At 39.4% G+C, this 16,564-nt stretch overlaps 1 protein-coding gene across 3 annotated transcripts in view; it reads left to right on the top strand.

Annotated features, from left to right (window-relative positions):
• Positions 1 to 16,564, top strand: part of GNAL (G protein subunit alpha L) — a 349,295-nt gene that overhangs the window by 242,870 nt on the left and 89,861 nt on the right. For 2 of the 3 annotated variants that reach the window (XM_075062930.1, XM_032789478.2), the window contains exon 5: positions 12,886 to 12,983. The exons of the other annotated variant lie outside the window; for it this stretch is intronic. In XM_075062930.1, the coding sequence (XP_074919031.1) occupies positions 12,886 to 12,983 (98 nt within the window). The remainder of the gene's footprint in view (positions 1 to 12,885; positions 12,984 to 16,564) is intronic. 3 annotated transcript variants of the gene reach the window in all.

The raw sequence follows: 16,564 nt of genomic DNA, 5'->3' as shown, positions 1-16,564 counted from the left end.
ACTCTGTATGATCTGCCCCAACACTTTTATATCCATCTCCTTAGTATCTAGCTGCCAACACTACCTGCTAGCGTCTATAATTTATTACCATTTAGCTGTTTGACCATGTCCAAAGTGTTAACCCAGTCATGATTTTGTTAGAACTCTGTTCAATCCCATGTACACTACACATTTTAACTGTGTAGTAGCCAGGTCCACTGAGTCAGCTGGTTTTGTAATGTAGGCAGGACTACTGTGATCAACATTTGAGAGGGAGAAATAAAAATGGTAAGAGGATAAACATCAGTGGTACTTGATCTCCTAATTTTACATACTTGTGGAGATTTTTTAAAAAGTGTCAGAACTCTGCGAGAGGGGTGTTAATCTGGCAAGAATCCTATGTACTGCATATCAGAAAGTGAGTATTAGTATTTGTGAATGTAGTATTCCATACTACGAGCTCAGTTGCATTTTAATTTGTTGTTTTTTATAGAAAGCATCCGATTTTTGTGCAGATGGATGATATTTTTCACAGAAAGGGTCAGATTTTATGGTGAGTCACTGATGTACCTGAAAAATATGTTATTTCAAAGCGACTGATGCCAAATCAAGGGATTCGAGGTTATTGTTTATAGCACCTAGTGATGCTGAGGATTTTTGTACAATTCATTTTGAAGGAATATGGCAAAAATATGACATTAGAGAAGACTGTAGCACAGTCATTGATTACAGTAAAACATAGGGGGGTTTTGTTCCCAAAATATTGTGCCACAGATATTTTGAAGCCTTTGGATCCTCTTTGCCCTTTGTACTATCCCATGTTTTTGTTTTTTCCTGTTTTGTAATACAATGTGGGATTAAAACAACCTGATTTAGCATCATTTGAATATTCTCTCTAATAACAGCATGGACACATGATACCATGACTCTTTTGTAGTCATTTTATGGTAATTTAGGTCTTTGTCAAAGAGTGACTTGCTACAGCAAAAATGTAAATGATAATGTCATAGATTTTAAAGCCAGAAAGGACCATTTTGAAGATCTGATCTGACCTCCTGCATAACATAGGCCCAGTAATTTCTGCCTCAGGGCCATAACTTCTGTTTGAGGTCTAGCATATTTCTTAGAAAGATATCCAGTATTGATGCTATGTTTGGTAGGATTGCCAGGCATCTGGTTTTCGACCAGAATGCCTGGTCGAAAAGGGACACTGGCGGCTCCAGTCAGCGGCATGGGGCTAAAGCAGGCTCCCTGCAACTCCGAGAAGCAGCCGCCAAGTCTTAGTGGCCCCTAGATGCATGGGCGGCCAGGGATCCACGCACTGCCCCTGCCCCGAGTGCCAGCTCTGCAGCTCCCATTGGCCAGGAACTGTGACCAACAGGAGTACAGGGGTGCCGCATGCGTGTGCAAGGGCAGTGTACAGAGCCGCCCTTGCGCCTAGGGGTTGCAGGAACCTGGCAGCCACTTCATTGCCTGTAAGTGCCGTTGGAACCCTGAACCCCCTCCCGCATCCTAACCCCTTATCCCAACCCAAAGTCCCCTCCTGCACCCAGGCACTCTCCTGGAGCCCACACCAGTCGCCAACACCTGAACCCCCTGCCTCAGCCTTACTCCCCTTCCTGCACCTCAAACCCCTCATCCCTGGCCTCACCCCAGAACCCAAACCCCCTGCCGAAGCCCTCACCCCCCCTGCCCCAGCCCAGCGCCCCCTCATGCACCCTAAACCCATCATCCCAGCCTCAGCCAGAGCACCCCCAGTCAGAGCTCACATCCCCTCCCCCATTCCAAACCCCGTGGCCCCAGCCAGAGCCCCCTCCTGCACCCCAAACTCCTCATCCTCAGACCACTCCAGAGTCTGCGCCCCAAGACAGAGTGCTCTGTCTCCCGCACTCCAACCCCAGCCCATAGCCATCTCCCAGACCTTCATTTCTGGCCCCAGAGCCTGCACCCCCAGCTGGAGTCAGAATCATAGAAGATTAGGGTTGGAAGAGACCCCTACGACCAACACCAACTAAATCATTCCAGCCAGGTTTTAAAAACCTCTAAGGATGGAGATTCCACCACCTCCCTAGGTAACCCATTCCAGTGCTTCACCACCCTTTTAGTGAAATAGTTTTTCCTAATATCCAACCTAGACCTCCCCCACTGCAGCTTGAGACCATTGCTCCTTGTTTTGTCATCTGCCACCACTGAGAACAGCCGAAACATCCTCTTTGTTGAAGGCTGCTATCAAATCCCCCCCTCACTCTTCTCTTCTGCAGACTAACCAAGCGCAGTTCCGTCAGCCTCTCCTTGTAAGTCATGTGCTCCAGCCTCTTGATCATTTTTGTTGCCCTCCAGTGGACTCTCTCCAGGTTGTCCACATCTTTTCTGTAGTGGGGGGCCCAAACTGGACGCAGTACTCCAGATGTGGCCTCACCAGTGCTGAATAGAGGGGAATAATCACTTCCCTCTATCTTCTGGCACTGCTCCTACTAATGCAGCCCAGTATGCAACTTCTCATCCACTGTAATCCCAGGTCCTTTTCTGCAGAACTGCTGCTTAGCCAGTCGATCCCCAACCTATAGCAGTGCATGGGATTCTTCTGTGCTAAGTGCAGGACTCACACCCTCACACACCCCAACCCTCTGCCCCAGCCCGGAGCCCTCTCCTGCACCCCAAACCCCTCAATCCCCGTCCCACCTCAGACCCCACATCCCCAGCTGGAACTCCCGCACCCCAATCCCCTGCCCCAGCCCGGTGAAAGTGAGTGATGGTGGGGGAGAGTGAGCAACAGAGCGAGGGGGGATGGAGTGAGTGGAGGCATGGCCTCAGAGAAGGGGTGGGGGCTCATGGAAGGGGCGGGGCAGGGGTTTTCAGTTTTGTGCCATTAGAAAGTTGCAAACCGTAATGTATGGTTCTGGTCATCTTGTCTCAAAAAGGATATAAAAGAAATAGATTGGGTTCAGAGGTAGGAGACGAATTATTAGAGCCATGGAAAGACTATCATATGAGGGGAGTTGTAAAAGTTAGGGACTGTTCAGTTGAGTGAGAATGCTAATGAGAGGACACAATGGAGTTACAGACACAATTATGAATGGTACAGAGAAGATAAATCAGGAGTTCTTATTTGCTCTGTCTCCTAATACAAAACAATGAAACTGAAAGACAAATTCAAAACAGAGAAGAGAACACTTTTCCACTATGCATAAATAACTAGTAGTACTCATTGCCACAGGATATTAATGATAGCAAGCATTGAGAAAAGGATTCAACATTTATGAGCTTCCTAAAACATCTGCAGTTACTTTTGATAGCTATGATTTTAAAAAACAATTATCAGGCTTCAGGGCACAAGGCAACCACTAAGGCAGGTTCTGAAGAAACTTCCTTTTGGAGCAGGTTGTCTGTAATTGTCCATCATGGGGTTTTTTATATCTTCCTCTGAGGCACTGGTTACTGTCCATTGTGTGAATTAGAATACCAGACTAGATGAGCCAGTGGTCTTGATCCAGTGTGGCAAATCCCATTCTTCTGTATAAATAGGAGAAGACTTTTTGTTACAGGTAGAGCTGACAGCAAAGCCTATAATTGCAGTTGCCTAACATAAGAACATAAGGAATGGCTATATTGGGTCAGACCAAAGGTCCATCCAGCCCACTATTCTGTCTTCCAACAGTGATCAATGCCAGGTGTCCCAGAGGGAGTGACCCTAACAGGTAAAGATCAAGTGACCTCTCTCCTGCCATCCATCTCCATCCTCTGGCAAACAGAGGCTAGGGACACCATTCTTTAACCATCCTGGCTAATAGCCATTAATGGACTTAACCTGCATGAATGTATCTAGTTCTCTTTTGAACCATGTTATAGTCCTAGCCTTCACAACCTCCTCAGGCAAGGAGTTCCACAGGTTGACTGTGCACTGTTTGAAGAACTTCCTTTTATTTGTTTTAAACTTGCTGCCCATTAATTTCATTTCATGGCCCTAAGTTCTAATATTATGGGAACAAGTAAATAACTCTTCCTTATTCACTTTCTCCACACCACTAATGATTTTATATACCTCTATCATGTCCCCCCATAGTGTCCTCTTTTCCAAGCTGAAAAGTCCTAGCCTCTTTAATCTCTCCTCAAATGGGACCCATTCCAAACCCCTAATCATTTTAGTTGCTGAGAGTTTCTATTATAGATGCAGTATTTGGACTGAATTTTTCTGTGCCAGGTGTCAGCTGAAACTTAAAAAAACAAAAATGATTCAGCCATTTCAGAGAATGAGATAAGGGGAAAATACATTGTTTTGCCCATGTTAAAAAAATTCTTCCAACCATTTAGTTGAGAAGCTCTAACATGTTTATGTTTTGGAGCAGGAACTTACTCAGGAAGTTTCATTTTTCTGCCTCTCTGAAAAGCCACCCAAATTTGGCTGCATTATAAGCCTCTGAAAGTCACAATTTCAACATGCACAGTAGAAGTTTCTCAGAATTTGGCAGCTAAATTCTCAAAGGATTGCATCTGCATGAAGCATGCTCCAAGCCTGGACAACTGAAACTAAGCTAGACTTCCCCTGTAATTGCTTTTCCTAGCTGCTAGGGGTTGTGTGGTGCAAAGACTGAGAATAGGGAGACTATCTCTTCTGTGCTTTCAGTGTCCCCACCTCTGGTGCCCAGGTAGCATGGAGGAGAAAGAAGCAGCAGCTTGACTCATGTAGAGGAGCATGGAACATAATGGGGAACAGGGACAAGCTAGGCACAATAGAAGAGGAGAGGGACAGGCTTGGGAAGAACAGTAGCAGAGAAGGATAGCGGCAAGAGGGGCAGGCATGGTGTCTGACATGCTAGAGCAAAGGGTCTGGAACCACTGGAGGATGTGTAATGTTGACAGACCCTGGTCATCGGTGAGCGGTATTGAACCTGGGACCTCTGGAGCTAAATGCGTGAGCCTCTACTGCATGAGCTAAAAGCCATATCCCTGTTAGCTAAGGCTGTAGCAGGCTCATTAATCCCTAAGTGGTCTCGGTGCCACTAGAGAGGGACAGAGCACCATACCCAGGAGGTGTGTGGGTTACAACCACTCTCCTCCAGAACCTGGAATGGAACCCCCCTCACCCCGTGTGTCTTGATATTTTCTTCATCCCATCTGGTCACCCTGCACAGGACCCTACTTCATTCAGTGCACAGGACCCTACTTCATTCAGGGCTATGTATAAAATGAGGTGGTTTATAGGATTCTTGCCTTATTTGTTCTAGAATTTAGGTATGTAGAGAACAAGGCATTTGTAAATATAAATTTTATGGACTATCTTTCAAAAACAACAAAACAGTTGTTTTTAAGTGAATTGCATAGTTTGGTTTAAAACAAAAGCAAAAAAGTAACCACATCAAAGAATAAAATTCAAGACTTTGACTTTCACACCGTAGTATAAAACCATAAAAATATGTACTACTTATATCATTGTAGGACATTTGTCACTTTAGTTCCACATTCTTTAAGTGGTTGTCATACCAATCAGACAGATAAATAGATTAAAGCTGTATTTGAATTAAGAAATAAGCTTGGATATCCAAGGGTCAGGAGACTAGGAATATGAATTTTAGTGTGAGGTAGGAGGAAATGACCTGATTTCATATTATCTTGTTGAGGAGTCATGCAAGTTTTACAGTGCATTAACAGAGTAAATACATAGAAGAGAAAATACTGTGTTGTCTTCTGCATACCAATTTCTAGGAGGGTTAGAAATGGCATCTGACAGCCACAATGTGTGCTTCATCTGGAATGCAAGTGCCTAGAGTCTCATTAGGAAACAAAAGGACTGATCTAATATGACCTTTTTTAGTTTGTAAGGCAGTCATCAAATAAAGAATTTCGTTTCCAACATAGATAAAGATTTTTCCATGAAGATATTTGGCTTTTTAGTCTTCTCTTATATTTCTTTCCTAATTTAGACACTTCAAAATTTTATTCCCTACATGGAAAGTCAAACAATTCCTTTTTTTAGGCACCGTGACAGGTTTTGTAGGCGCTGTATGGGTGAGTGTAGGTTTCTCATGCAATGTTTATTTCTTAAAGAAGGATCATGCTGTAAACTCCTTTAAGCACATTTGAAATAGTGATTTTAATAATGATTTGCTATGAATATTGCTTCACAGTTTCTGTCATGATATGTTTTGCGTAGAAGGAACCTCCCTACATGTTCTCCATCCTACAGAGAAAGTGCTGAAAACTGTTAACTGAGATCCCTTTAAAAAAAAATTTAATCTTTAATTGAAAATTCAGTGCTGATTATAGGCAGTAGCACCAGGAAGTGGAATGTACTTGATACACACTTGTACGTATCTTAAAGTCACTGTGTGTTTTATTGTTGCCCCTTTTTGATATGAGCAGCTAGCAAAATTTCACGGCCCTGGATGTGTTCCAGTTGGAAGCAGAAATTGATGGAGTCTATTTTCTTTGATGCAATCTTGTTTATTTACAAGAAATGCATGAAGTCCTGCTTCTCTGAACACAGGAGGAACCAAGAACAAAAGAAGCAGTTTCTTGTAAGTAAGCCTGGTCTACACCTAAAACTTAGGTCAACCTAGGTATGTCACTCAGAGAGTTGTGAAAAATTTCATGCTTTGTGGGATGTAGTTAGGTTGACCTAACTCCTATAGTAGACGCAACTATGTAGATGGAAGAATTCTTCCATTGACCTAGCTACCACTTTTTGAGGGGGCGGATTTACTACAGCAGTGAAAAAAAACTCTTCTGTTGCTGTAGGAAGTGTCTACACTACAGTGATGTAGCTGCAGCCATGCCGTTGTAGCGCTTTCAGTGTAGACACACCCTTCATTAATAGCTGCCAAGCCTCTTTAGTCAATACCAGACCCAAAGCACACACTCACTTTTTTCAGGGTCTCACTGTGGCTCCAGGCTCCTACTTGACTTTCTTATTTTCTTCCTCTGCCTCTCTCTCTCCTTCTCTGTGTTCCTTCACACACCTGCACACAGGCACGCCTAATCAGAATGCCCAGTGGAATGGTACTAGTTTCTGGGCAGACTCTGTTATGCTTTGTTTCATAACTATTTCTTACAGCTATCTTGAATGAAAAGTATCATCAGTTTGAATGAGATTTTAACTCAACCCATAGGAAGATTTCACTCAGTTCAAAACAATACTATAGCATGTGTTTGTGTTACTGCACCTTTTTTAGGTGATGCATGAACCTTTACATTTACAACAAAAAGACAAATGATGTGTAAGTGAATAGAGAGTTTGAAAACGTGTGTCCTTGATTTTGGATATCTAAGGAAATTGAAAAGGTGTTTTTTTGCTTTTCCTTACTCTTTCAGTCAGGTCTGAAAGATTTTTAAGATATTTAAGATACTGTATTTTGCATCTTGATTGTAATTAAATCAAAAGTGTAGCATTCATGTGGCTTTCACTTTTTCATAACTGAATTTACACTAACCGCCTAAATATCTAAAGAAATTAAATACCTGTAGCTAATGAGACCTGAAGCATCATCCCTTACTCTGCAAGCTGGCTCTGATCTCTAATTTAGATCCCAGGTCAAGAAAGATATGGTAGGAATGTAAATATTTATACATTTGTTTGTTTATCTATCTAATGAAGAGTTAGGGAAGAAGCAAGTTTGTGCTTTACTTTTTTATGACCCTACTGTGAATATTGTATTATTATCTGGACTATTCCTAATAGTATTATCTTATTCCCAGTTTCTCTTTAGTCTCTATTGTACTAATTATCTCTATGGTAGTAGATTTAGGTGTCTACGATAAATATCAAAGCTCAATTTTATATTTCTTTAGACCGAAATTGTAAAAAGTCACTAGTGATTTGGGAGTGCCTCAATTTTTACATGTCCAGCTTTAGACTTCTTAAGGGGCCTGATTTCAGGAAGTTCTGAGCCCCCAGCCTTGCAAATCAGGCCCCTCTGATATGCCTTAGGTTGGACATCTAAAAACTGGGGCAGCTAAAAGCACTAGTCATTTTAAAAAAACTTTCCAGAAAGCCGAATAAATGCTACTTAATGTCTTAGTGGATGAAGGTAGGAAGTAGGCTGGATCTAGACAATTCTCAGGATGTAGGAGGTGAATTTGAGATGTGGGATCTGGTTCACATCTTGGTGTCTTGAGCAGCCAAGAAAGGGATAATATGTTAGGGTGCTTATTAGGGTAAGAGACAGGGTTAAACGTGAGCATGGAAAGTGAATGGTGGTGATGGTAGTCTTGAAATGGTGTAGGATTTTTGTGGAACGGTTTAGTCATCAAGGAAAAAGGATTGTAAATGTAGGTGGGAGGCGATTTGCAGACAAATATGCTCCTCTGCAGTAGCTCAATACATTTTAAAGAGGCAAGTGTATTTGTTCTGTATTATAGGACTTCTGTTAGACTAAGAAATCTGGGAATCATTTTAAACAGTCTGCTGTAAAATTAAATAATCAGGCTAAAATATTTGAGGCATATAATTTCTGCACAACATATTTGTATGGTCTTAGAAACCAACAATGATTTATGTAAGGTGTCTGTATCCAAAATAGGAGTAATAGATATGCAGAATTATACTTGTGGAGAAAGAAATGCAAAATTAAATTTGCATCTAATGAAAAACAGATGAAAAACAAAAATAGAAAAGAGAAAATGAATTTTTTAGTGCAAATTAAAAGTACTTTATTTTACCCACTATCAAAACACTGTTTGCCACACCAAAAGCTGCAGTTTTTTTCTATAGAAAGTGAAATATAAATTTTAAAAATAAACACCCAGGAGTCAGAAGTGTTTACTACGTGGAGGTACAAACATAAGTAAAGTAGCAGAAGCCTGTAAGCAGTAGGTTTTTGAGATACCCAGTGTTTCTCAGTCAATACCAGTCTTTGGAAAAGGGCATGGTTTTATACTAACGTCTCCACTTCCTAACTCTGACCATATCTTATCACAGGTTGGCTACAAAGATAGATGCCATGAGGGAAGAGAGGGGTTCCAGCTCATCATACTCAAGGAACTAAAGCATTGGACCCTAAATATGGGGACCACAGCTGAATTTTCTTCTGGCACCATGCTGCTTTCTCATGTCCTTCCCTTAAATGGTAGTACTCTTGGATCACAATACAGGCCAATCTAAACAGAGAAATCCAATAAAATATAGGATTAAATATTTATGAAACAAATATTTTAATCTAAAGATTGTGGCATATTTTCTGATTTTTATTTTCCTTTTTGGTTTCTTCCTCTCTCCATGGTGTCAAGTATCAGAGGGGTAGCCGTGTTAGTCTGGATCTGTAAAAGCAGCAAAGAATCCTGTGGCACCTTATAGACTAACAGAGGTTTTGGAGCATGAGCTTTCATGGGATGCGAAGTGGGTATTCATCAATGAAAGCTCATGCTCCAAAACCTCTGTTAATCTATAAGGTGCCACAAGATTCTTTGCTGCTTTTGCTCTCTCCAGTTATTTTATTGATTTATTTTTATTTCCTTTCTTGTATCTTTCCTTTCTATCTCTCTCTATTAATGCTTTGATTTTTCATTTTCATATTTTATAGCTGCATTCTCTGTTTTATGTTGTCAGTTCTCTCCTTCCTCCACCCTCTTAATTTTTTCTTTCTTTGTTCTCTCATTTGGTTTCTCTTTCTGCTGAAAGAGGGGAGGGCTTTATGGTGGCTGTAGCATAACTTCAAAAGGTAGAATTTTAAAGAATTACTGGGAATTTTTAGAGACTCTCATATACTACACAGTTACCAGAATTTTCCCTTTCAAAGTCACTGAATACTTCATTTCCTCTTCAATACAAAAATCAAAAGGAAAAACCCACCAAAGGAAAACTTCTTTTGAATTGTAAGGCTTAGGTTAATGGGTAGTTCTGGTTGACCCAGATGGGTCTTGCTCCAGAAATTTGTGAAGTGAGTAAATCTAAAAAGAGTTGAGATTATTATACCATCAAGTTCTCTCTTGAAGTCTGAACAAATTACTTGAGAGAGAGAGAAATGTTTGCTTTTCATTTGATTATAATTTCTTGCATCCAGTTAGCCATCTGGATGCCCTTGTAATAGTCACAATAGAAAGAGAAACAGTAGTTGTGAATTAACACAATTCACAGAGTGTGCTGTTTTATTGTTTAACACTTCACTTTCTACAAGGTTTGAAATCCTTCAGGAAAATGGAAGTCATTTATCTTTATTTTACAGTACCTACATTATATACAGTACATTTGAAAAATAATGGTTTGCTTTTATGGTGTACTATCTCTTCTCAAAATCTTTCCTGAATTTGTACTCTAAGCTGAAAGTTTTGTCAGCATCTGGCAGTCACTTACTGAAGATTAGACATGCTGTATTACCTTGTGCGTGGTGTTTTTTTGGAGGTGGGGTTTAAGACTGGAGGGTGATTTCAATACTAATGTAATGCATTAACAGAAAATTTTTGCTATGAATTTTACTACCACAGAAAAGATTGTTCTTGTTTAAAGGATATAGTAGGGGTTGGAAAACATGCTTTTTCATCCCTTTCTGTAATTTACAGACCGTCATTGAGCCTCATAACTGTCCTATGATGTATATAGTGTTTTTGGACACATTTTTTCCTAGTGCAATTGAACCAGACACAAGTCAAGTAATTTGCTGAAAGTCACATAGCAAGTTAGCTGAGCCAGAAATTACGAAGAGGCAATAGCCTTTCCAGAGTTGAGGTTACAACCAGCTTCCATTATAAAGCTACATATTAGCTTGCCGTGTAGCTTTGGCTTGGAAAATTAGATTGTCCTGATCATATCCAGATTTATTCTTCTGACAATGTTACATACTTTTCCTATTAAATTAGATATGCAACATTATTCTCAATAAACAGCAATTTGTGCATTACTAAAAACTTCTACTGCCCATTGATATATGTTAGTTGCTTCCCACTTTATTGTTTAAAAGAAAATACCAAAATTTACTTAGTTACAACAGCAAAAACCCCAATAAAAACCCCAACAATAACAAAGCTTTAAAATTCCATGGGCCAGAGTTAAAGTTCGTTTGTTATAATGAAATGCATATTTCATCACACTGGATGAGAATAATACAGTTGTTTGTTATTTGGGAAGGGTAAGATTTATGATGCTCTTAATTACAAGGACTCGTGTTTGTATAAATGATGTGATAGGTATATGCCTTGTAATTTAGCAGTCTTAACTGTTACATTTTTTAACAGGGTAGGGGGGTTGATTTTTTTTGTTTTGGTTTGTAATAGAACTAGAGAGTCTTGACCCCCCTGTTCTAACACCACATTCTGGAGTGGGATACAAAAGCTTTTAAACAGCATACAGCAACAGTACACAATAGGTTTTTACGGCCAGAAGTGAAAGATAATGCCATCTCCAAACAAAACTGCAGTGTGAAATTTAGGTAGACAAAATGTAATTTTGTAAAGTGGGTTTTGTCCAGCTCAGTAGGGCCAGCACATCTATTCTTGTGGTAAGTGCCATGGACTCTTTAATTCACATAAAAGATAAGAGTCTTGGTTTTACATCTCTTCCAGAATGTAATTTCTGACAGCAAAGAGCTGCCTTCTGCTATGATGGAAAACTGCTGGTTTATTTCTGTCTCAGAGGGAAGACCATAGGCTTCTGTATCATCAACACTTTTTTTTCTGGTTTCTGCATGAGCTTCGACAAAAGGTCCAGTCTGTAGTGAATTTACATGAGGGACCTTCCCAATTGTGTTTTTTGCCGAGCCAGACTATGGAGCCAAGGTACCTTCAAGTGCCTCCAAACACAGAGAGAGCATTGCTTGTCTTTTATAGCTGCTTTCTATACTTTTTAGGAACAGGTGTGTTGGGTTAGTTTGGTTTCAGGGTGGTTTTCTTAATTATGGCATAGTCCTAGATATAAAGTACTTCCTAGGTTCCCCAGAATCTGAGGCCAGAGTTTTTTGAATAAGGCAGTGGTTCTGAACCAGTGGTATGCAGAGGTCTTCCAGGAGTTACATCAACACATTTAGATATTTGCCTAGTTTGACAACAGGCTACACAAAAAGCATTAGCAAACTAAACTAAAGTAAAATATCATAGAGACAATGACTTGTTTATACCGTTCCATACACTGTACCAGCGGTTCTCAAACTGTAGGCAAGTCTGTTTTAATGGGGCCGCCAGGGCCCGTGTCAGACTCGATGGGGCCCAGGGCAGAAAGCTTAAGCCTAAGTTTTTAAGTGAGGCGAAACTTGGGGTATGCAAGAAAAATCAGATTCCTGAAAGGAGTACAGTAGTCTGGAAAGGGTTAAGAACCCCTAGAATAAAGGGTCCAATGTCAGGAGTAGCAACTAGAAGCTAACTTTCAGGGCTTTCTTTGCTAGGCTGCTAAAAGCAACCAACACGGTGTCCATCAAAGCAAAAAAATAAATATTGGTGCTTTAACATTACCATATTCAGGCTACTATGGAGTTGTCTGCTCAGTTGCTTGGTGTTGAGGTTTCGTTACGATTTTAAGAATCAGTTCCAACTCATCTTTAATTTCTGCTATTCAAATTCCATCGTGTCAGCGAATCTGATTTTTTTACTTGGAAACTTGTCTTCTGCCACAGGGATACACCAACCTGGTTTCAACCCTTGTAACATTTCTTTTGGCCACACACGGAAGCTAGCTTGTATCCGTTTATTAATTCTTACTTTCCAACTAGACAAGTGCTCTTTTGGAAAAGTAGTGAAAGGCTGGATCGTATAAAATTCATGAAACCAACTGATAGTTGTATTTGAAAGTACTCAACGGTCCAAACTAGTTTTTCTGAGACTTTGACCTCACTAATAATTCTTCACCTTTTCTTCTTTAAATGTATAATTTTTCATGTTGCAACCATTTTAAAACATGAAGATTCGAGGAGGGAGGAACCATTGTGTTTCTTTTTAATTAAAACAAAACCTGAGAAATCTCTTATTTGTCACATTTCCAATTTTCAGGAATTCTTTGAACATGCAAAAAAGCTCTGGGATGATGAAGGAGTAAAGGCATGCTTCGAGAGGTCAAACGAATACCAACTGATTGACTGTGCACAGTAGTAAGTGTTTATTTTTGTGTAATTAATACCCAAGAATGTAATGGATTATAATAAGTCTGAAAAAGATACTTATATTTGCAAGATTTGGGAGTTTGTGGTGCACCAAACAACATTCTAATTTCTTACATATACAAAACATGCACAGCAAGAGTACTGATGGTTTTACTGTGTTGCTCAGTTACTAGACAGCTGCACATTTTGCTGGTGCTATTTAACTGCTGAGGAAGGCAAAGTAAAAGAAAAAATGAGTCAAATAATTTTAAGTAACAGCTGTCTGTTTTGAAAAGTACTTACCTAGATCAATTTCAATTACAGTAAGTAATTAAGATTATTTAAAGAGAAAACACTTCTGAATTTTTATTTTAGATTACTCTGTATTTGAACATTTTAAGCATCAAGCCACATAGTAGTGATATTGCTAATTTTTTTCACATTTATTAAAGATTTTGAGATTTTTATCAAAAACAATGTAAACCTACATTACTGTTGGGTCTCTTCAGTATATTCAACAAACAAACAATAGCTGACAGTTCTTCTAAGAAACTAACCCGTTTATCTTCTCAAAGGGCTACATCAAGTCAATCAGTAAATGTGTTAACACAGGTAACAATCCCTGAAAGGATTCACTTGATAGAATATGATTTACACAGAGTTCCAGTGGAAATGTCTGTATGTGAGGATGTGGAGATGAAAATCCCGGACAGATTATGACACATAGCACACCCCTCTCTTTTAATAGAAAAGGAAATAGTTCACCAATATGCTAAAGCTAAAAACTTGACCTTCACTAGAAATAATAACCCAACTCTGAATTAGACTTTGACCAAAAATATATATTTTAATGTGAATTGCTATTACCAGAAATTGTGCCTTTAGAGTTACTTTGTGATTTAGGGTTTTTGAAGAGGAGACTCTGGAGATCAGCCTGACTGATAATTATGGTCAGCAGCAATATCACAGGTCTGTTGCAAAACTGAGAGTCCTTTTTTTCTGTTCTCTCTGCACTCTCTGTTTGGACTCCGGCAGAGAGACAAGAACACAAAGAAAACTCATTCCCTCACTTTTGCCATAAACTGGCAGCTCAGTGCCATTGGGTCATTTCTCCCATAGACACAAACATAGACGCATTTACAAATGACAGTGTGGTGGAATTGTGTGGGTAGAAAGGAGCTCAGTGGGCATAGTTAGCCACAATTTTGGCATTCCTGGTTTACCTCGTGTAATCAGTTCATAGCCAGATTGCCTGGAAATAGCCTTATTTAACTGAAAGTGATGATTCTGAATGATACAACAAACTCTGCAAAAGACCCTAAATTTGTGATTTCTGTTGATTTTTTTCTCTATGGTACAGATTTGGTCTGTGCTGATTGAAGTGTCCAGCATACAGACAAAACCTACATACCAGCCCTGTTTGGGAAAAGGGGTAGGATGCAATGGAACGGCATGAAAAAAGTAAATTATTCCATTGTGTAATATTATTGGAAGCATGTTTTTGTGAGGGTAAAGAAGCCTCAAATGGAAATTTTGGCATGTGGGAAAAGCCTTATGCTCCAATACTTATGTACAGAAAGGAAATGAAAGTGACAAAATAGGATTGGGGTCAATTCCGACATCCCAAAATGTTAAATTAAACTTTGCATTTTTCTAAAAGAACGTAAAGAATAAAAAGGTTTCCTTTTCTGCATGCCCTGTCCCCCATCTCTTCCAATTGGTCATTTATTTTTTGAGATACAGACGCTCCCTGGGTTACGCAAGACCTGATTTACGGGAATTCGCACTTACGGAAAAGGTTCCATAAACCAGAAATAGGATTTTTGAGTTGCAGAAATTTTTGCGTAACGTATGGGTATATGTTTCTGACTTATGCAAAAACCAAGTTATGCAAGGCTTTCCAGAACAGAACGATTGCGTAAATCTGAAGGCATCTGTAATCACTAAGAGTTCAACAGTCTCAGTTAGAGAGGACTATGTATTGGTTTATCTAATCCAAATAGTGCTAGAGAGAACTATTACTAAATCTGGTAATTTGGGATCGCTTTATTCGTTACAATTCTGAAAATAGTGCTTAGAATTTATATAATGTTTTCCATCTTCAAAGGGCTTTACAAATGCTAATTAATACTTAAAGTACCATGTGAAGCAAGTAGGTTTTTGGTTGAGTAAATGGAAGGAAAGTTGTCAGGTGACTTCCCCGAGGATGCAAAAGAAATTAGGGTCAGAGCGGAGATTGGAACTCCTGAATTCTGGTTTCCTAGTTCTGTGCTTAACGCACACACCTTTCTCTCAGGAAAGACTGTACTGCTGCTTAAAAATAGGTTAACATACTCTTATCTTGGATTGAAAATATTTCTAGCTTTAACCTGCTCTCCAAAACAGTCACTTGTCGCTATTACATAAAAGTATTGGTACAATAATGATGGAGTCAATGAATATTGCTTTTGTTTGTTATATATTTAGATATTATGTACTATATGATGATAGCAGCTACTTCATGTAAAAATGTGCATCTCCATTCCAGAAGCTGACATAATTTAGAACAGTAGAGTTATCTTGTTCCTTCTAAACTGAAGAATATAATATTAAAAGTAAGTTTGAAATATTACTGGAAAGATGCACATATTTTCCTCTATACATAGAGAAAAGGCTCTGAACACAAGTACTAACTTTCTGTCTAAGGAGGACTGAATGGAATTCCATTTGGAGCACACTAATAGCTTTACTTTATTTGGCAAAAAAAAAGGGTAGTGTTGAATGGCAATAGCACTCTTCCACCTCAGTCATCCTCAAGCTCCCAGGGGTTGAGCAAGCCACATTCACCATGTTTTCATCTTGTCCTCACTTGTTGAGCAAGCATCCCAGAGCAATAGTTGAACCCCGATCTTCTAGATGGCAATGCAGACAGTGTATGATCAGTAGGCCGCCAATCCTCTCTCCATTTTTCAAAAAGTTTCTTTTGTAAGACAGTTATTAGATTACAAGATGGGTGGGATGCCTTTATAAAAATTGCTGAATGTTATTAAATTAATTATAAATAAAATCCAAGTTAAAAAACTTTAATTTGGCTGCAATTCTGAAGCTTCAGCAAGTTTAAAAATACATTTTAAAAGCTTGGCTTAGTGTTGTTGTTTTTTTTTTTTGGTTAGAAGTATTAACTTTATCCCGCTGGTACCAGAGGCCATAGGAACCAGCATAGACAGCAGGGACCTCATTCTCATTTACGCTCATTTATATAAATTACATTTCCGTTCACTGTAAGGCTGCTTTGCACTGCCAGACTGGTGTAAAGGGGCCTTAATGTAAATGAATATCAAGCCCTAAGCATCTATTCATTTTAGTTTTTCTCCCATAACTCCCTCTGTTACCTGAACTTTGTTTAAATGACTGTCACATTAATACATAGCATGGAATTTATGAGAAATGGAAAAACTGTGACCAAGCAGGATATTTCTCTTGAGGTCTGACAGCTCTAGGTGTATCCTACGCGAAGATTTGAATTTTTCTATCCCTAACTACAAAGTTATACAACACATTTATACCCCGTACTGAGAAAAAGTATTTCACAGCTACAAGACGGGTGTTTT

The sequence above is a fragment of the Chelonoidis abingdonii genome, chromosome 2 (genome assembly GCF_003597395.2).
Source record: "Chelonoidis abingdonii isolate Lonesome George chromosome 2, CheloAbing_2.0, whole genome shotgun sequence".
Classification (NCBI taxonomy): domain Eukaryota; kingdom Metazoa; phylum Chordata; order Testudines; family Testudinidae; genus Chelonoidis; species Chelonoidis abingdonii.
The sequence above is the reverse complement of the archived record's forward strand: the minus strand, read 5'-3'. Positions and strand labels throughout refer to the sequence as shown.